The 22,016-nt window shown below is 38.6% G+C and overlaps 1 protein-coding gene across 3 annotated transcripts in view; it reads left to right on the forward strand.

Annotated features, from left to right (window-relative positions):
• Positions 1-15,654, forward strand: part of ASB7 (ankyrin repeat and SOCS box containing 7) — a 30,411-nt gene extending 14,757 nt beyond the window's left edge. For 2 of the 3 annotated variants that reach the window (XM_058033725.1, XM_058033728.1), the window contains 2 exons: positions 2,244-2,849; positions 11,975-15,654. In XM_058033725.1, coding sequence (XP_057889708.1) covers positions 2,244-2,849; positions 11,975-12,114 — 746 coding nt within the window. In that variant the 3' untranslated portion in view covers positions 12,115-15,654. Of the gene's footprint in view, positions 1-2,243; positions 2,850-5,101; positions 5,190-11,974 lie in introns of those variants that run through there. The other variant, XM_058033729.1, reaches the window with a different exon arrangement.
• Positions 15,655-22,016: the final 6,362 nt, after the last annotated feature.

Raw genomic sequence — 22,016 nt, forward strand, 5'->3', positions numbered from 1 at the left:
TTTCTAAGGGGTTTGTTATGGAAAGGTTGGTTGTTTGTGTTGCTTGGTAGCCCAGCTCTGAGGCTTTTTTTCCTACCCTTCTTAAGAAACTTCTCTTACATGACTTAGTAATTTTTGGGTTCACTTTAGTGGTCCAAAGCAATGACATTTTGGGAGTAAAGAAAGTGTGGAAAGGTACTTAAAACTGTAGGTAAAGGGCATCCTTGTGTTGCAAGGAAATTGTTTGGTTTGGATTACAACAACAAGTATAAAAGTGCATATAGGTGCAGATATAAAAGTTGGGCCATATCTGCTTGAATTTGGAAATGGCACTGATTAAACAGGCTTTGGCAATGACCTGCACCTCATCTGGGGGTAGAAATGATGTCTTGAATGCCTTATGCAATGTGGGAGAGAAAAGGTACAACTGAAACATTATTTCTTTTAAAAATAGTTTTTGGTGGAAGACAGCTCTGCCTGCTGCTGTCTCCTTTCCATCATGTCCCTCTTTGTCCCCAGTTCTGCCCCTCAGATTGTACCATCCCTCTGCTTGTTCTCATGCCTGTTACCCACTTTATTTATCACCACTCAGAAGTCAGTGTAGAGTAGTCTGAGCTATTGTGAATAAAGATACCTTGGGAGCAGCATCACTTTGAAATATTATCTTTGTGTGGGTTGTGCTGATTCTTTGCTGCATTTTGGACATGATCACAGTGCAAGTTAAGAACACCCATTCAGTCACTGGCTGCATTTTCCTGCTGAGCTCTGGGTACTGCATTCATTCCTTTAGTTCAGGTTAGTGTGACTTTTCAGAGCACTGAGACTTCTGCTTTTCATGGGAGATTAGGAAAGCTGTCATTAGCAAGGAACTAAACTTTCCTTAACATATCCCCTATTTCTATGTTTATTCCTGTTCTGTGCACTAGAGGCAGTTCTCACAACTTATTTCTCTGTGTAGCCAGGCTGAATTCATTTTTTTGTTGTTTTTTTTTTTTTTTTTTGTTAGTTTGCTTCCTTCCTCTCCATCTTCTCTTTCAATTTAGAAATACCCTTAAAGTTGCTGGATCATCTTTGCAGCTGTACTCTCTACTCCTTCCTTCCAGTCTTTTCATTTTGGTATAATATCTGCTTGATGTTATCTGGATATGATCACAGTGGGTTGGGAAGCTTATTCCTGTTTTGTGTTTGCACCTTTGTGTGTTCAGGTGTGTTCAGTCTAGGGTAGCCTGCAATTAATCTTTTGTTTTGAACTTGGAGCAGATCTTCTGGTGCAGATGGTATCTAACTGAGATTGGGAAAGTGTTCAGATTTCCACAGTGTAGTTTGTGCTTTTAGTGTCCCAACAGCAGCACCCATGGATGGTGGAAGGAGAAACTTCAAAGCCTGGCTTGTTCTCTAGCTGAGAAATGGCACCTTGCCTTGGGTAATTAATTAGTCACTTGTATAACAAGTTTGGGTGTCCTGAGGAAATTAGGTAAATTGATTGGATTATTTTAATTTTTAAATTAATAAATCAGTCTGAGTGTTTGTGCTGTGTGAAGAGGAAATAAATCTGTAATTACCTGTACTCTGCACTAACAGTTTATCTGACTCCTTTCAGAAGTGGGTTTTTACATTCTTGAACTCTTGTGAAACTATAAATTCAGAACAGGTTCTAAACAGTTTCATCATCTATAAAAAGAGACTTTATCAAGATAATCTAAAATAACATATATCCTACATGCTTTGGAAATCCTGCAGACCACAGAGAAACATTTTACCTAATACAGCATTACACCCTAAAAACAATACAATGCTGCCAGACCACAAAACATCCGCAATTTGGGACAGCAGATGTTTCTACACATGCTTCTTTTTAAGACCAAGAAGCAACACAAGGGAAAATAAAAAGCTGAACATTGAGAAAGAAATGTAATATTGTAGAGCTGGGGGAAAACTGGATGGACAGAAAAATTTGAGTAATTAGTAATTAATTCCTGAGAGTGCTAGGAAGATGTGGAAAAGTATTTGTCAAATGGAAACATATGTATGAGAAAAAATTGTATTTAAGAACGAGTTACAAAAAAAACTTTTTTTCTAACTTTGTCTTAAAAATAGCATGTTCATGAAAGCAAGAATTAGTCTGAAGTACAAAAAATCCTGTCATGCTATGCCTGGAAAGACTAGCAATTACCGTTTGAATTTATTTTATTTAATTTTCTTTTTTCCAGCACCGGATTACCGTAACGCCTTCTAATTATTTTTAAATTTTATTTTACCTTCAGCTGATCCCACAGTCAAGGACTTAATTGGAGGCTTCACTGCCCTGCATTACGCAGCCATGCACGGCCGGGCGAGGATCGCGCGCCTGATGCTGGAATCCGACTACAGGAGTGACATTATTAACGCCAAGAGCAACGACGGCTGGACTCCCCTGCACGTCGCTGCTCACTACGGCAGGGACTCCTTTGTCAGGCTCCTGCTGGAGTTCAAGGCTGAGGTTGATCCGCTCAGTGATAAAGGTACTACACCACTCCAGCTGGCCATTATCCGGGAGAGGTCAAGCTGTGTGAAAATCCTCCTGGACCACAATGCCAACATCGACATTCAGAACGGTTTCCTGTTGCGATACGCTGTGATCAAAAGCAATCACTCGTACTGCCGAATGTTCCTCCAGAGAGGGGCCGATACAAACTTGGGGCGCTTGGAAGATGGACAGACACCTTTGCACTTGTCTGCTCTTAGAGATGATGTGCTTTGTGCACAAATGTTGTATAATTACGGAGCAGACACTAACACAAGGAACTATGAAGGACAGACCCCACTGGCTGTTTCAATAAGTATTTCTGGAAGTAGCCGACCCTGTCTGGATTTCTTACAAGAAGTGACAAGTATGTATGTAAGAGAAGTTAATCACAGGACACAATGTCCTCTAAAAGCCTTCTTTGAATTTAGCCCCCAGGAAAAAAAAAGCTTCCTCTCTGCCCCTTTATGCTATTTAAATGCAGTAGAAAATTTCTGGGAAGGGATTGTGATACTGGGAAACTCTTACTTGTCAAAGGAGCTAATGTTAAGTGTACTTCATTTAAATTAGTTTTGTTTAAATATCTATGGGAAGCATTCATTTTGAAAGAGTGAACTGTAAAATCTCATTTTATTTCTGGCCTTAGCACGTAAGACTTTTGAGTTTGGTCTTGTTGTTTGTTTAGGGGTTTTTTAGTGTCTTTTGTTTTGCTTTTTTATTGCCACGCAAATCCTCGGCAGTTGATGGCTTTTTCATCTGCGCTACAACTAGGGCAGAAGAGAGCTTTGGCTGCTTTGTGTTCTCCCACATTCCCTCCTTCCCTCCCTTAAACCAGACAAAAAAATGCCACAGTTCATTCCTGCAACTTGAAGGGATTTCATGTGCTGTGTAGCTTTGATTTGATTTTGTTGATGTCTTTGAAATACGAGAGATTTTAATTCATCGTGACTTCTGATATTTAGAAAAAGTATTGGGCTCCGAATTTCCGGGTCGCTTTTGATTCCCAGTTTTTGGTGCACTAGATCTACTGAAAGTTTTCCTCTCTCAGCATGGAATGCTGTACTAATGTTTCATAGTCATAGTATTTCCTAAAGCATATAGGAATTGCTGATAAGCATTTGGCAGCGTTTGCCAATGCAAATATGTTAAGATGGCCTGGCAAATTATCATCCATCTAGAATGATCTCTGCACTACAGAAGATCTGGTGTTTCAGATGTCCTTTTTTTGTTCCCTACAGCTCCTTTTATTTTTTGAATGTGGTAATTTTTTAATGAGAATTAGATAACCTATATATTCTGTAAAGAAACTGAAAGTCGGTGTGGGCTGGAAGTGAATCAGCTGAGATCTGTTGTCAGTAGCTGACACAAATAAGCATTTGGAATTTCCTTTTTTTTTCCTATAATGATTTGTGGTGTTGTTTTTGTTCATATCTGAAATTGAAAGGGAATTTCAGGAAAGGTGGAAGTTGGTAATAAGATATACAAGCAATTAAGCAATTTTGGTTTAATTTGCCTGCCCCTTCTCATTTAAACACATTTCTTTCTGGTTTCCTTTTTGGAAGCCTCTCACTATATAGTTGCAGTGTCAGGGATTTTAGGAGATGATATAATATCCAGACTTGCAGTGTTTCAGTCTCAGGATGTATCAGTAAGCATGAAAGCTTAGGCTGCTCCCGTGTTTCCTCAGTGTCTAAAGACCAAAGGAAACAGGTACTGTAACTTTCAGCTTGCAGATTCCATACCTTCAGGGTTTAATGTTAAGTGAGAAGTAAATTCTGCTACAAAAAAAGTGGCTTTAATTTGTGTTGGAGCTGTCCCAGTTCTGTGCTGTTGGAGGGAGAACTGGGAAAGCAGTGCTGACAAAAACAGCTCTCTGCTTCTGAGCAAAATAATTATCAATATATGTTTACAAACCACTGTAAACAAACTCTGCTGCCCTTTTTGTAAATATCCAAACACTGTCTTCCCTGCTTTTCATGAATAATTACTTTAATAAGATGCTGTATAAGAGATGAGATGGATAAAGAGCAAGCTGGCATTTTGATAGTGGAGCTCCCAGTTAAGTCTGATTGTACAGGGAATTGTTGAGACCTCATATTTTAGTACTTTGGGAAAGAATCTTGTTTATGAGTCTACTGCAATATGTATTTTCTAGATAAAAAAAAATTACAAACTTTTTTGACAGTTTTTCTGTTGGAATTCTTCCTGAAACTCTTCTGAGGTTGCCAGCAGTGCCTTGTTTGTGGGGCTTAACGGGAATTTCAGTTTATTTGAATCTTATACTAAGTGATTTATATAGAAATCTATAGCTGTAAGTTCTATATCTGCATCTGAAGTTTTGAAGAGTATATTTGCTAGTAAAACAGGAAATAGTTTATAGTTTTACAGTAGATTAACATTTTTAAGGCTAAAGATTAATAGATATTAAATACCAAAGTTATCAAACTGATCTGTGTCTTCAAGTGAAAGCAGTTGCATGCTGCATATAAATGGGGTACTATTTAGTAGTCTACATGTAAGCTGTGAGTAGCTGCTGGTTTTTTTATATTTGGAAAACGTATTTGTACAGTTTCAGTTTCTCAGAAAACATCATTTGTGAATTTCTTTTTGTTTTGGTAGGTATTGTAATCGGTAATAATGGCAGCCTTTAGCCCAGGTCCCCGGTTGGGAATAACAGGCAAGAAACCAAGCTCTCAGAAATACTCAGTATTGGCCCTGAGAGTCTACAAGAAGATATTGGATTTTGGGGGTTGACCCTGAAGGTCTGATATTCTTCCTGGTTACAGGTAGAGATTCCTTTGCTCCTAGAATAATTCCAAGAGGAAGTTATTCTATAGTTGTGTTTCAGTATTTAAGCACAAAGCTGGAAGTTAGGAACAACAGAGTTTTTGACCATGAGTCTGCTGTTGACTTGGTGTTCAGACTTGTGTGTTTTTCTCTTTCCCCTCTCTCTTTTTTATAATACAAAAATAAGCAAAGTCTCCCTCGGAAAAAAAAAATGAGGATGAAAACTGCTCAATGATTTTAGTAATCACCTTCCTTCTCCTTATCTGTATTACACTTTCCTATTTCAAAAAGCATTTATTGGCAGCCACCATAGTACCTAAGATCATTTGATAAAGAGTTGGTTTAGAGCAGTGTAAATGTTTCCATTTTCACATGGTCTGAACCTGCCTCTTCAGGAGTGTTAATGTGATAAGCCTGGAATGCACTAATGCAAATCAAAGTAGAGAAATTTAAGTATATAGAGAGACAGAGATACATTGAGACTATTATTGGTAGTGTGCATATTTATAAAATTAGTGTGCAATCACAGTCCTGGATGAAATTATTTATTTTGAAATTGAATGGGATTTGAGAATATTAGAACTTAGAAAACGAATGTGGGAGGTAGAAAAAATGCAAGTGTTAGAAAAATATGTAAGGGCTTAAATAAACCTCAAGATATTAGGAATTTCAATTAGGATCTTTAAATAAGGGAATTTTACAAAAGCCTGGAAACTTCCCCCTCCCCATAGCCCCCCTTTAATTGAATTTGTGTTCAGCTCAGGAGCAGGAGAGGCTGTGAGGAGCTGCTGGTCTGTGTCGAGGCAGAGCTCAGGAAATGGTCTGGCCAGAGCAGTGTGATGTGGCTGGTGTGGAAACAGGTACCAAAGAACCCAGTTCAGTTCTGGAGCAGCATCTAAAGGTCACCCAGTGAATTTAACTGCAAATGTTTCAGCTGCATTCCTTTTCTGATTTTTCAAAGGGCAGTTCTTTGGCTTTGGCTGGAGAGTGTAATTTTGTGCTTAAATTTATACAGCACTGTAAATATACAGAATAACTGAGACAGAAGTTCTGTTAAGGAAATCCTTAATCCTGTACATCCTTTGTCTCTATCCCTTGGCTAAATCAAGATAACTTTTCACTAGAATTTTATTTTTTAATTGGAAGAAGATTTTTAAAACTTTCTCTCTGCATAGTTTTAACTTTTATAAATACAGACGTGTCATAGTGAATTAAGTAGATTTCTACTTATTTTATTTAATGGATAATTGCAAAGGAAATGGTGTTTTTATGTTTGTAATAACAGCAGATCTTTACTGGAATCTCAGCTTTTACTTGTTTCCTTGGGTGCTGCTGGAAATCTTGCAGTGATGATTGAGGTCTGCTTTGTCATCCAGTTACACAGGGAACTGGGATAAGGGGATTATTTTTTAATTTTCTGCTCTACAGTTGACTATATTAAGTAGTTGAATCATATTGTGTAGGCATATAAGTTATTTACTTTGGAGGAATTTTTTAAGAGGCCTTCATAAAAAAATATTGAAGGCTATTTTTATATGTGGCACTTAAGGTACAGCCGTTTGTACACCTATGCTCTACTCTGCAAAAATAATTTTCAGCTAGCAAAACAATGCATCTTAAGCCTGTCTTGATTTTCAGAGCACTTTACTTACTGTCTCCTAAAAATAGATAAACATTATGGTGTTGAAATTCTTAGCTGCATTTCCATGGAAATTTCAGTGGGACTGAATTTACAGAGATATCACAATTTTTTTAAAAAATACCTTTGCAAGCATATTCAAATCTTAATTTCATTGCCAAATACACCTGTTAAGTATAACATTGAGCCTTACTGATATTTGCTTTTTCATATAGGATTTTTCAGTCCAAAATAGTACAGAATTTCTGTGCCAGATAGACTGAAATTTAATAGACATCTAAAACTCATTGTGGGGAATTATTTTTCAGAGACCAATGCAAACATATGTCAGGCTCAGACATTCTAGCAGAGACGTACTGAACACAAAATTAAATTAGAACTTTTAAAATAGCTTGTATGATACCCAGTTAAAAAGCTCTCCATGTCCTGTCGAGCTGGAGGAATTTGTTCACGCTCTCAATGCACACTCTGAGTTCTACACTCATCCCTGCCTGTCTGATATTAATATTTTAGACCTATAGATTTTTGATGTTAGCTTTTTCTGGTGATTTGAATGCTGGCAATTATTGCAATAATCTCCAGTTCTTCTGCAGTTGTTTTATACAGAATACAAGCAGTGCATTTCCTTAACTTTACACCTACTGCACTGAGCAGCCGAGTTCCCCTTGGCTCAGCCTCTGTCACTCCCTAGGTGATCCCAGCCTTTCCCTGTGATCCCATTTTTCTGCATCCTCCCCAGTGTGTTTTCTGGGTGTGAGTTTCCAGTTGATAACTTAAATTATCTTTTTCATTTCCCCCCTTCAAAAAAGCCAACAAATTCAGAACTCAGTTCAATTGCTGCCAGTAGCTGCATTCCCTCACCGTTGTGAAATAAGGGATGGGTGTAAGGGCTTGCTGCAGAAATAAATACTTTTCCTGATATTCTAGAGGAGCTGAGCTGTTGCCAGCATACATCAGCCTGGTTTCAACCTATTTTGTAAAATGTTTCAGAAGATTTTTATTTTTAAGTTCCCTTTGTAGCTAAAAAGAAATTACCAAATGGTTACTCGCTACTGTTTTCAGCCTTTCAGAATTCCCAGGAGGGGCAGAGGCTCAGTTTGAGAAATACCACTCTAAGGTTTTTTAGAGAGATGCATTAATATTGTAGAGAAAACTGTGGGCGGCTTCTGAAGTATGTCACTGATGTTATTTTTCATTTTTTAATTTCTTCAGAATCAGCCTATCCACTTGAAACCAATGGCACTGATTGTTTGCTTTAAAAGTATTTTTCTTTTAGTAGTTAGAACAATACATCAGAGGGGATCTTCTTGCAGCCTACAATGTATTAATTTCAGTTATTCCCAAGTTTTCTCTTGGGTAACACAAAGGTCAATTCATTATTGTTGCATTGTATTTTTACATGGATTTTTTTGCTCTCCATCTGCAGTGGAGGAAATGGGTAGGGATTCCTCTTTTTCCAGCTTTATAGTACTGGATTAAAGTCCTCAAAAAAGAGAGTTGTCAGTGGCATCACAAATATGCCTTGATAGTCCTTAAATATAGACTTACTGGGTGAGTTAGTGTTTTATTTCTTGGGGAGCATTGTCTGCAGAGGGAAGGCACAGGTATAAATGCAGAGCAGTTTTTACAGTGACACAATTCTTTGGCCAGGTAGAAAATCCTAAATGGAAATTTTGTCTGCCTGTGGGATACAACAGCAAACTCTCAGATACCATACCAGAAAAATCTTGAAACTGCAAAAGGAAAGGAATTGAGTTTTGAATGGAAGTTTAGATTAATTGTTATAATTTGTTGCTGTTAAAACATGTTTTTCTCCCTTTGCTTTACCAGCAAAAGCTGATATTTTAATAATAATTTAAAAGGCTCATTTCATTATTCGAGTAAAAGAATTTTATTGAAGTGGGAGAAAGCTCAGAAACTTTGTTAGCAGCTGAAGAACTGATTTAGGTAAAGGCTTAAATTTTATACGTACTGAAGTCTGCTGTGTCTAGATTAGGAAAAAAAACCAAAAAACAATTCCTTTTGATGTTTTAAGGTCATGCCTTACATTTTTCTGTTTGGAAGAAGCTTTTCTGTCAGATTTGGGGATTTCTGCTTTCCCTTCCAGCACAGATTACAAGCTCTAAAAGGGAAAAGATGAACTGTGTTTCTTTCTCCTGCAATTAATACTTCTAATTTAATTAATTACTGCTTTAAAGCTTGCAAAATAAATTGCAGCATGCAATGATTTGGTGAACACATGAGCAAATCCAGAATAACAGCAGCAAGGTGGCCCTTCAGGGATGTGCTGGATGTTTTTAAGGTGATCAGTAGTTTTATGTGCCTGTTTTGCATGATAGTGGTAATTAGGCCAATCGTAGCTTTCATGTTTGTGGGGATTTTTGTTTCTTTCTCTTTTAATTCTCTTCCTTTCCAGCTTATTTGCCTAAATAACTTCCCAGACTTGTGCTGCAGGATATAACCAAAGTTGCAACTTCCTAATCGTTTTTAAAGAGAACTTAATTCATCATTTAACTTGTCTTACTTTGCCAAGTTACTAATAACATTTTTCATTTGCCAAACTAAGGTTCACTGACATCGGGCCGTAATCCTTTATTTTTTTTTTCTTTTTCATTCAGATGCAACCAAGAATGAGTAAGTGTTCCAGACACCGTTTCTAATAAATCACAAATGCATTAATAACCCTGGAATTTGCAAGGCGTGACCTAAGACACCAGCAGCCACTAGATGTAGCAACTGGTGCTTAACACTGGAAATGTCCATTGTTAACACATTCCCAGGAAATATTTTTTAGGCTTATCAGGGGAAAATGTCATACATTTGATAATCAGGTCTTTTTGAATTAACTGATGACCAATTTCTTCTGGGTATTTTAAGTTGTCTGTTCTTTTATGTTCTCAAAACCCACATAGGATGTTAATTAAAAGGCATTTATTTCTGAAACCAGAAATCAGTGTCTCATAGCTGATTTATTGTGTACTCTGCTACAGAAAATACACAAAGTCCTCTAGTTCTTTATCATTTCTAATGCTGCTGTTTGCAGTGAACTTTTGCTTTCTGAACCCTGTTTTAAAGCATCAGAACTATTTCTTTATCACCATTAAGATTGCTTGGTTTCTTACCAAAATAACTTTCCTTTCCCTGAAGTTTGAACATTCTGCTGTTGTCTGAGTTGCCTAAATTCTTTCCCTCAGGTGGAAAAAACTTTGCCAAGAAGAAACCACTGGTGGATAAAGTAACCATTGGTCTGTGTTCTAAGTAATGGATGAAGGATTTAACTAAAAATAAATTGACATTTAGGTGGTGATAAGTATAATAAAAGTATTTTCAACTTACATAAAGGAAACTCAAAATTTTCATGTTTTTTAAATTTCAAACCTAATTTCTTTAAAAGCAGACTGAGACTATTTTCATGCATTACTTCTGCTGGCTTGCCCTGGATAATTTTAGTGCTTAAGATAAATCCCAGTGTCTAAAAATCCCTACCTGTCTGTCAGCCCATTTCTATAGATACCAACAGAAGCACCTACATTGTTCAAGGTGCTGAGTATTTTGAATTTTACATTCATCAGGTCCCATAACCAAGTCTTGGCTTGAAGGGAAAAAAAAAATTAAGAAAAAGAGGCTTACACAGTTAAGTTGATGATCAAAATATTGATTAGCACAGCTTTGATGTGTTACTGGAATAACTCCAAAGAAGCTGTAGCAGAATGAGGGAAAAGCACAAAGGCAGGCATATTGTTCAGAGGTTTGGAGTGGTTCCCATGGTGGGGGTGTTAGCTGCAGTTTTCAGCTTTGGGAAGAGGTACCAAGCAGGAGTGGAGGATGGAGGTTTATATAAAGGTATGTAAAACCATGACTGGCGTGGGAACAATTATTCATTATTTTCCTTGTAACTCAAAGAATGGCAGGCATGCAACAAAGCCATCAGGAAGCAGATCTAAAATAAATAAAATTACTTTGCAGTTTTCCAGCCAACGCCTAATTATATTGTGAAATTTGTTGCCACAGGATGTTTTGGATACTGAAAGTATGAATGGGTTCAAAAAACACTAGACAGATTTACAAAGGGCAAGCTATTCACAGCTATTAAAGACATAGATCTGTGTGCAATCTCTGGGCTAGGAAGGCCCAAAGGCAGCAGTGCTGAAAGGTAGAAGGGTTTATTGGGGCAGGATTTCTCAATGTCTGTTCTGCTCTTTTTCTCTTTCTTTCTTCCTTGGGATCCATTGCTGGGTGCATTCAGATACAAGACTTGATTAAATTTTTTGAGATTATTTTGGATAGAGGGACCAAACCTCAACTTTTCTCAAGGTGTTTGATTTTGAGTAGTTTCCTGGTAAGAATGAGCTTGAAAGAGAATTGATTAATTTGGAAAATTCTGGACAGGAATGCTGAAGTTTGTATTTGTCCTGGTTTAGGGCGAATTTGGGAGAAAGGACAGCCTAGGACAGTGTGACATCAGTAAAGCTTTTCCTCTGTGGACAGTGGTTAATTCACATTTTCATCTCTTTCTGTTGGATGAGGGTTTGGCTGCATCCAGAGCCTGAAGGCTTTATCTTTTCATTAGAAGGCAAAGAAAACCCCAATCTTTAACTCTGCCACAGCTATCCTGAAATAACTTTTATAAATCCTCACTCTCTAAGGATACTTCCTAGTCCTGTTACAGCTGAACTTAGAACTTTCTATCTCACTGTTTGAAAGAAAAGCAAGACTGAGGGGTTTTCCCCCCAAGGATAGAAAAAAAATCCACAAAAAGTTAAATGGAGGAGTTCTGCTGTTCTATAATGCATAAGCATATGTTGCCACCTGGTGGGAATCCTCACATGGGTGAAATCACTTTACACTGGCATCAGTACAATTATGTGCATATAAAAATGTTTTTAGGATTCATCCCTTGATTTCATTGAGTTCATTAAAAAGGTATTAACTTGTGCTTCTCTTGTAATTTTCCCTCTCCCTCTTAGGAAACAGCAAGCCCCTGTCATTTTGCAGAGTAAATGATGTCTTAAAATACATTTAAAATGTGATCATTTTATTTTTATGTGTTCCTTTTGTCTTTTCAGGACAGCCCAGAAACTTGCAAGATCTATGCCGAATTAAAATCCGACAGTGTATAGGCCTTCAAAACCTCAAACTGCTTGATGAACTACCCATTGCCAAGGTCATGAAAGACTACTTAAAACACAAATTTGATGATATCTGATATCCATGAAGAGAGGAACTGTGAGCAAGTTTAGTTCTATTCCAGATACTGAAGAGGCTTGTTGCCTTGCACAAAGTATATCCTATGCAAATTCTGATTTTTCTGTGAAGTCAGAAGGCAGGTATACACTTCCTTGGGTTTTTTATACCACATGCTAGAAGGTCTTAATTTTTGGTTTCTTGGTCCAAGTTTACACGGTCCAAGCTTTCTATACAATATTGCATTTTAAAAATTGCTGTTGGTTTTCTGTTTGTTTTCACATTATGTGTGCAGACTTGCTGTGGAGATGGAAGGCAGCCCCTCGAGGGAAGTGCTTGGTTTGAGTTGGCATGCTGAGCAATGATGCAAGAACATAAAAGTCTGGAAATCAAGGCACCAGTCCTGCAAAAGGATACAGATAGACCTCCAGAACCCTGTTTGTTGGGACCTCTGTCTCTGCCAGGTGTTTGTTTTTGCAGGACAGAGGGAAGAGGGGATAATTGACATGTCCTTGGGTACTGTATGAATATAATTTGGAAATTGAGGAAAAAATTGCAGTTACCCTGCTCAGTTTGAGGGTATATGGGTCTATACATTGGCTTGTTTTTTGGTTTTTTGGCATTTTTCTTCTCCTAATTACTGCAGTTGGGATGCCCAGAGAATTCAGGCCCTCTTTCCCAACATTCCCTGTTGAATGGGCTGTTTGTAAGTCTGTTTTTACCAGTGACAGTACACTACAGAGAGGCATGGCCTCTGTATTTTTTACATTAACTTAAGAGGAAACAAATTTAGATTTTTTTGAAGCCAATGTATTCTGTTGCTCATGCAGTGCCTCCTGTGCAATAATCTCTCTGATGTATTTTCCCTTGATGTGTGATTCCCCCACTATTCCTCATTTAGGCTCAGTGCATTATTTGTGAGAGCAGGAGCAGCTGCCTCACTGTAGTGTTGGTATGACATTACAGAAATGATGCAGCAGCTCCTGTTCATTATTACTCCCTGAATTTCATGAATGTATAACCTGCTTTATTTCACTTTCAGTTGAGATTTTATCTACGGGTTCTCAGCCAAATTGTGTCCAAAAAAAAAAAAAAGGGTAAATTGGCCAAACCTTTTGGTTTTAAAAGCAGTGTTGGGGGTGGGGATTGTTTTGACTGCTCTGAAATTCAGTTTGTTTCAGGTTAGAGAGTGGGAAGTGCACATAAGTTATTAACTAAGAAGACAAGCTCCACTGACATTGAGAGTTCAAATTTTGCAATTAATCTGAAAGCAGAAACTGAGAGGAGTGCTGAAATCTGGCTACTGAATGTGTCTTTCAAACCAGGTATTAAAAGATCTGTTGCAGAGTTTTGTTTCTGATCGTAGGAAAAAATTAATTTCTTGATCAAAAGATTGGGCCAAAATGTGCAGTTGTTTCCCTCTTTATTTTCAAGGCATTACAGACTCAGCATAAGGTTCTTGCCAGTGTTCTCTGCTTTTATTTTGGCATCTGTCTGGCTCCAGAAGAGCCCCTCTGATAGTAGGAGTGCTTTTGTAGCAATTGCACCAACCGAAGTGGGAGATGAAAGGAATGATGATGGCTTTTAGTTTCACACTGTCACTTTCAAAATACTTAATGTTAAAAATAGGAAAAGCAAGGTAAGGCAGGTAAACTCATATTATTTAACTCTGCTAGTTCCTTTTAATATTTGATAACCCTGGACTTGCAGCTCCCTGAGAATGAACCTTATCACTGCTAATGGATGCATGGAACCATGGCAAGGAAGGAGGATTAGCTGTCCCTATTGTGGCTGGCATTGCATCAGGTCTGCAGACAATGAGGGATTTTGGAGATTCATGGCTCCCAGGGTTGGCAATGGGCTGTTGAACCTTTTTATCTCCAGCTTGTACTGGTTCAAGCCCAGCTGCTGGAGCAGTGACCAGCAGTTCACATCTCTGCTGTGTGAGTGAGCAAGTCCAGCCTAACACCCTGCACTGGCTTGTAGAGCTTGTGGTGCTTCCTCCTGGTTGTATCTGTGGAGCAGGGAAGAGCTGTGAGCTGGAGTGCATGGCTCAAACCTCTTGGCCTCTGTGGAGGGAAGATCAGCCATTCCAATCTTTGAGCTCTCCAGTGCTGAGACAGGGCAAACTGGCAGGTTTTAACTCAAATCTTCCATTTTCTGACATGAAATCAGGAGTTTAAAACTGTTTTCTTTAAAGAAACAACAAACAGAACAGACTTAGTATTGTTCACTACACTTGTAAGTTGGTCTAAACCAATGTCCTTCCCCAATGGATTTTTACAGTAATATTTTCTAAGGTAATCTAGAGTATATTTTAGTTGCAATCTATATTAAGGCAAATTATTTGTTCTGTCTGTTGCTGTGACTGAAGAAAATTATGAAAGACTTTGTTGGTAACAAGAATGCTATTTAATGAAGAAATGTGTAATTCCATTATTTATTGTTTGAGGTTTGTTTTTTGGTTATTTCTTTTAAGTAACTGACATCTAAAAGGGAACACACATATGTTTCAGGCCAGTAAAAAGCCTTTCTTTTAAATTAATTTTCATCCTCTCCTCTCCCCAGGGTGGAGGGAAGCCCTCACCCTTTTTTGTAATGCTAAGCCATCTCTTGTAGCTGGTTTCTCACCTTAATTCTTGCAAAGCACCACAGCACATGTGGGTCTGAACCTACTGATAGTCCTGTGACTATCTCTGGTTATCCATGTGCTCAAGTGCAGATAAAGTGGGATTATTCATTGATAATCCTACCCAAATTTCAATAAGGGGGAATTTGGTCTTTTTTTTTTTATTTCTTTCAATATTGTGCACAAATACTTTGAAGAACAAACTGACTTTTGTTTTTCATTTGGACTAGAATGTGGAAGGAGAAGTGCATAATAGAGACTTGTGATGTAGCCTCGTTCCGTTACCTTAAAATTCACGGTTGAACACTTTTAATAAACCTTAAAAAATTGGCAAACACACCAAAGAATCAATATGAGTAAAAGACTCTGATCATTAACAAACTGCAAACCTCATCCTTTAAAACAAAGCAGAAAGTTTTTGTAAATATTTATGTTTATAAATGTACAGCAGAGTAAGAGTGTTTTTTAGATTATTTAATTACCATATTTCTAAACTATTTACATTATAGACAATACTTGTTAGTTTGAAAAGCTCGAGTGGGTTGAGTGGGTTTGTTTTGTTTTGGGTTTGTTTTCTTTCTTTTTTTTTTTTTTTTTTTTTAAATTCACTATCACTCATGCTTGGAATAACTCTGGCTTCCTTGGGATAGCGTGGAAAATTCGTTTTTCTGGCTCTGGTTGGCAATCATAGGAGAACACATCTGGACAAACTCTTCAGATAAATACCCAGAGGCAAAAGAAAAGATATGGCATCTTTACAAGGATGGGCTGGTTTGGAGGAAAAAACCTGTCCACAAGTGCAGCTTCCATGCAATGCTGTGTTACCAATACCATCATGTATTTTGTTCTTCCTTTGCAATGTAAGTTTTTGCTTTGGGTCAATTTGAATTTAAAAAAAAAAAAGAAAAAAAAAAAGAAAAAGAAAAAAGTTAAACCTGGTTAAAACCTATTTTTGGTTTATGTTCTGTTTATTTCTAATGTAATGTTTTAATAACATAATACCACTTTACACATTTTCTCTTCATGTTTGTCTGTCTCTTCTGCTCCTGTTCCCTTCTCTGGGGTACATGCTTCTGTAATGCATTTGGGACTCAAAATGCCCCCACAAATGGGAGTTCAGATGTCTCATGAGTTGTAATGTGATTTTTTTACCAGTAAATATGGACAAAACCCTCATAGAATATTTTGGGATGGAAGGGACCTTAAAGCTCATCCAGTCCCACCCCTGCCATGGTCAGGGACACCTTCCCCTGTCCCAGGTTGCTCCAAGCCCTGTCCAGCCTGGCCTTGGACACTTCCAGGGATCCAGGGGCAGCCATAGCTTCTCTGAATACCTGTGCCAGGGCCTGCCCACCCTCCCAGTAAAACAAAACTCACCCTAGAGCTGGGCCTTGGAAGGGGGAACAAACTGCTCCTCAAGTGTGAGTGGTTGGGTTTTCCCTGCTCAGATACCAGTGCTGCCACTTCAGGCTTTTCTGACAGGTTCACCTTTTCTCCTCAAGCTCATGCACTGACCAAGGTACAAAAATGACCAAACAGAGGCTGCATTTTAGGCTCTATTTACTACTGATAAAAAAGGGAGGTGGATATGAATATTCCTGACACACAAATAGAAACTGAAACGTTTGTGTTCAGTCATGAGAAAAACGTACAACCAAAAGTTGCAGTAAGGTTTTGGACTCTAAAAATTTGAAGAGGAAGGAGACTAGATTTCAAGACATTACTGCTAAAGGGTAGTAGGGGGGAAAAAATGCTGTTTCCATTGCTCAGTAGCAAACTTCACAAACATCACTGGGAGAATATTCACTGTTCAACCAGCAGTTGTGTTTAGAGCTGCTGCTGATGGTTTCTAGCAGACTGGCCAGGCTTTGGCTGGGCTGTACTGAATGCTGTGCTAAAGACTTTGTTCCTGTTTATGTATCATATTTCCTGTATGAGTGTTCACTTGTGAAGTTTAAAACAATTAATGGCTAATGTTACTACTTGGAAAAACCTGATTTACAAGCTGTTGACAAATGATGTGTTTAGAATATACAGTCTTTATATATATTGGTAGGAGTGGGTGATAGAGAAGTGTACTTATTTTATATGGCAAAACATGGGGTTTTTTTACCATAGTGAATAACAAAAAATTAGAACCTTTGAAAGAAAAATTATCAGAGCACACAGCAGGCTCTGCTGTGTCTTTTCCCAGACAGACTGGAGTGAAGCATTTAAATTCTCTTTGCTCAAGTCTTTCCCCTCTGCTTTGGTTGGGGCTACCACTACCTCAAGGTTTTATCCTGTTCTGGAAATTGGAATAGACTAAAGTTTGCTTTTTCCTTCATCACTGGCACACTGATTCTTCTCCTTGACTTATTAGCCAAAGTAAAGCTCAGCATGTGATTGAATCCCAGGGCAATAAGAAACAAAGCAGGTATGTGCACTGCTTTATGAAACCATGCTACCAGGAGTTCTTCGGCCAGTGCATTCCCCAGGGAACCACAACGTGCAGCTGGAACAGCAAAACACTGGGCTCGAAAGCTCTGCTGACTTTTATTGGGATGTCTCCAGCTGTCTAGTGAAGAAGTCAGAGCTCCAGCTGTTTCCTCCACATCTGGGCTCTCTGGTGCTGCTGACTGCTGTTTGTGAGGTCCCAGGTAAGTCCTGAATGTTGTCATGTTTGCAAGAAGGATGTTTGGCCATCTCCAGGGGTGCTTGTAAAGGGTCTGGAAGCATTTCTGAGCCTTCTTCAGACTTGCAGGTTTCTCATGTGGTAGAGTTGTGTACAATTAAAACAAGTGGGTTTCAGAGTGATGGGTGCTACAGGGTCAGTATTTCCCTCACTTTTGCCTTTATGTTTTTATAGACCCCTCAGCATCCATTAAATAGTCCTAAAAGGAGTGAGAAAGATGAATTAAAAGAAGCTTATGGGCAATAGGTTATACAAGAGTAAATACTTTTAGGAGAAAATGTAGATCTGTAAGTAACTGATCTACCACAAAATCATCTATTTCTTAAAGACCACAAAATTTGCTGTAATTCTTCTATTCTGACTTGCAAAAATAGAGTTTATTTTTAGTCTTAGTAGACTCCAAATAGATAATCTGTTCTGTGTCGAGTAACTGGAAGTTAATGGATGTGTTCTACTAAATTGTCCTCATTTCTGACTTGGACCATTGTAACTTCACTGAAGGTGGTGGTTACTCAACATGTAATCTGCTGTGAAAGAGCAAATAATTGCTTTGAATGGTCAGCTTGCAGTCCTGCTCCTTTTTTTATGGCCTAATGAGGAGAGTATTTTTGGAAGGTTTTTGTGAAACACTTTGTGAAGGAGCACTAGGAGGGATTCTGGAGTTCAAGCCAACTTTATAAGCAACCAGCCAACAATTTTATTTTTCCCCTGAAAACATTGCCTGTTTTACTAGAGTTACTTAAACTCTGATATCTAGTCCTGAGCTGGTGAGAAATTTGAGTTTAATGTTCCATTCCATATATTGACAAACAGCAGATTGAAGTAGAGCTACAATGAAATGTAAACTCATTTTATTTTAAATAATTAATTTTTAAGCCATTAGAGATTAAATTTTATATATATTAGCATAACAGCAGATTCTTACATTCTTTGCTGAGAGTGTGACTGCTTGCAGTCTGCATTCACAGTACCAGGTGGTGAGTTTGAATAGCATCTCTGGATGCTCTGGGTCTGGAACTGTCAGATCTGCCCTTGTCCATGATAAGATTAAAGATGATGCTGGAATATGTTATTGTCTGTGTCTTGTCCACCTACAGGCCAATACAAGTGGCATTTTTAGGTTCTCATCTGTTCCTACTTGACTACAGCATTTGCATGGAGTAGTAGAAATTTAGACTCAGCTTCATCTAATGCTTGATTTTCAAACCTCAGAGAACCCAAGTGCAGGATGTGGGTTACTGAAAATGTCTTCCAAGCTGTGTCTGTCTCGAGCAGCCCAACTTGAGATCCATCTCCTGGCTCTCTTGGATATTGCTCCTCTCATAATGGCTTTTAATATAGCTGCTAGGAGGCAAAACCAAATGATTTTTAGAGAGCAGTCAGTCTGAAAATAAAGTGCCCAGGATGTTTGGTAAGAGGGTGAAGTTTAGATGTGTGTGGGATTGTGTGAGGGAGAGAGCAGAAAATGTGCCTTTTGATCTTACAGAAATGTTTGGTATGTGGGTTGTTTGGCTTAGAAGTTTGAACGTCCTTAATATAAAATAATCTGTGTGAGTATTTGAGTCTGTTCCTTTTCAACTTTGTGTGAGTTATTTAATGGTTAGTGAGCCAGAAAAAAGTCACTTTTCTGCTGGTTTAGGCACCCTCCTGATGAGTGGAAGGCTTGAATTAAAAGTTCCCACTCTGAACCAGGCAAAGCAATTAAGGATGGGGATTTGTACTCACATTCCCACCTTTTAGTGCTGTGGTTACAGGTTTGTTAAAACTGTGCCACAGAGAGAGAAAATACCAAAACTGTTACACAATTTCCAAGGCTGACCCCAGAAGGTCATTCAAAGCAGGTTCCCAACTGGATGGAGTCCAGTCCTGATGTCTCCTGCTCTTGTGAACAAATGGCTGAAGCTCATGGGGCTTTTTTGTCCCTACTTATCTGTAATCCACCTGAGAAAATTAACCCAGGCCTCTTCTGGTTCCCTGAGCACCCTCCCTTGAGCTCTGGTGTGTTTGTGTTTGGGTGCCACGTCCTGGAGGTGCTCCAAGCCAGGCTGGATGGGGCTGGGAGCAGCCTGGGGTGATGGAAGGAGTTCTTGCCCCTGCAGGGGATGGAATGAGATGAACTCTCAACCTCCCAACCCAACCCAACCCAGTCTGTGATTCTGTGGGCACCCACCTCCTTCCAGCTCTTGTCTTTGGTATCAAAGACTTTCCCTCTTCACAACTTGTGTTCCACACCTCACTGAGGAGGATGGGGAATGAGACTTTCCTTGCTCCAAAGACCATCCAACAGGTGGATTGAAAGGTGTCAAAGTGAAAAAATAATTTGTGATGTCAGTTTTTATGATATTCCTTAGGACTTTGCTTTCTTGGCTAGAGTCAATACTTTTTTTCATAAAACCAAAATATCTTACCCTGCATTTTCATTGACTTCCATTCCAGTGTTTCATTCCAGATCACTGATTTATCTTATGTTTTTTTAAGACTCTAACACTTAGCAAAGTTCTTTCACATCACAACCAGTTAGTATTTTAATGAATCAAACTGATTAAGGGCACCAAAAAATGTTACAGTGACATATCTGCATTATTAGTCCTATATCCTGTAACTCTGCTTTTAATTTGTTCTTGTCCAAGTAAATTAAATTAAGGGTCTGTTTTAGGAACCTCATCAGTTGTTTTCAGCCAATAGTAGAAAACACTTTAATGATTCCATATAAGAGTCCTTTGAAAGGTGTCCAGAGAGGGGCAGTTTCAATCTTATCTGATAAATAGCTTCAGATCATCCTTGCCTCAAATTGAATCCTGTGGTTTGTGTTTTCTTCTTCCCGAGCTTGGGTATACTGATTATTTTTTTCCTCAAGCCATTTTGCCAGAATTTTTGAAATCTACCATTTTGAGCAAACAAGAACTTTGCTCAACTTGAATTGCTTTCATGATTCATTGATCTTCCTTCAGTCTTGATAAGAGAAAAACTTTTAATGAGAGCAGACTCCTTTTAAAGGGCATTTTTAATGACCCCTATATTTTGCCCAAATGTTCAATATTTTATCCAGTATTTTGTTAATTTGTAGTTATCTTGTCAATAAAGTGGCTTTTTACCAGATACATGGAGCATAACAGTTATTAGCTATATTGGTATACAGCTGAACTTGCTGGCTTTGAGTATTTCCTGTGCTTCATAAATACTTGTATAATCTGTTGTGCAGGCTCAGCTGTTCTTAATTCTAATGTGATTCATATTGTGCTTAGAAATCTGACATTCTTGGCTTGTCAGAAATATTAATATATGTTAGTGCCATATCTATCGAAAATTGACATGTTTTGTGCAGGGCCTTAATTTTCACTTCTTTATATTGCAGCATTCCATATTGAGCAATGCAGCTTTGTTTGCTTTTAAATTTCCCTCTCACCTTCAGCCCTGAGAAACCAGAAATAATTAGATTATATCTTTCTCTTGGCTCGCATAGTTTTCACTTGTAGTGAATTATGCCATGCAAAACTATCCCTCCAGTGAGAATTTGGTTGTCATTGTTAAGAGCTACATCTGGACTGTGTAATACTTTGTGTGTTGCACTACAAAGAGTCTTTGCCCGTGGCTCAGTCAGAGCTGTACCTCACCAGTGAGCTGGAATAGCTCTTTCCTCTGGCACAAGTGCCACAATTCACCTCCCCAGACCTTTCTGCTGTGGGTGAGGCTGCTGGACAGACAAAAATGTTGCTCTAAACCTCCAAAACTGAAATGACCCTAACTCTTAACAGCTCAAAGTATTACAGGAGTGTTGGATCTCCATGTGGACAAGTCCCGTTTCTTCAGTGGGTGATGGAAGTTCAGACTTCCACCTACTTGAGCCAAATACTTTATCCTGGTAGCTGGATGAAAGTTCAGCTTCAGGAAAGAAGTTTGAATGCACCTTTAAGGTCTGTATGAGGTGAATGAAAAGCCTTTTCTCTCCAGCCCCTTCTGTGTTTAATTACCTAACCGCAGAGGAGCTGAAGCTTTTGTTTCCAGGTTGAGTCCTGATTTCAGCTGGGCAGTAATGAATGTTGCTGTCTCTCTGTACAGTCTTTCATCTTGCTGATGATATCATTTTCTTGTATAGTCATGGGGGTAGTAAATGATTCCTATTCAGATTTCCTCTTTCAAATCAGACTTGGAGAGTCCCTCACTCCCCACACTGGTTTTGCTGCTGTCACCTCTTATGCCACACTCTTTAGTGATACAGACCCACCAGGTCTTCCCTGAGGCTGGTCTGATTCTGATAAGACACTGTAGACCCTTCTCTGGAGGATTCTTCTGGTTGTGAAGTAACAAAGAAGCAGTGCCACTTGATTACCCAGAGAGGAACGCAAGAAATGTGTGGACTTTGATTTGGGGTATTTGTTTGGGTTCTTTTCTCCCCTTATCTTCAGGGTCAAGAGACCATTAAATGCTCCAAGCAGAAGTGCCCCTGTTGGCAGAAACCTTGGTGGTTGCTCTTAATGCGTTAAATTCTTCCTTGCATTAGAGTCATACTCAGAGCTGGTGCTGGAGGGAACCCTCTTGTTGAAACAAATCTGGACTGATACTGAATTGAGGTAGCAATTAGGTGCTGTCTTTTTCTGTCCATGCAGAGAAAAATGAACAG

The sequence above is a fragment of the Melospiza georgiana genome, chromosome 13, assembly GCF_028018845.1.
Source record: "Melospiza georgiana isolate bMelGeo1 chromosome 13, bMelGeo1.pri, whole genome shotgun sequence".
Classification (NCBI taxonomy): domain Eukaryota; kingdom Metazoa; phylum Chordata; class Aves; order Passeriformes; family Passerellidae; genus Melospiza; species Melospiza georgiana.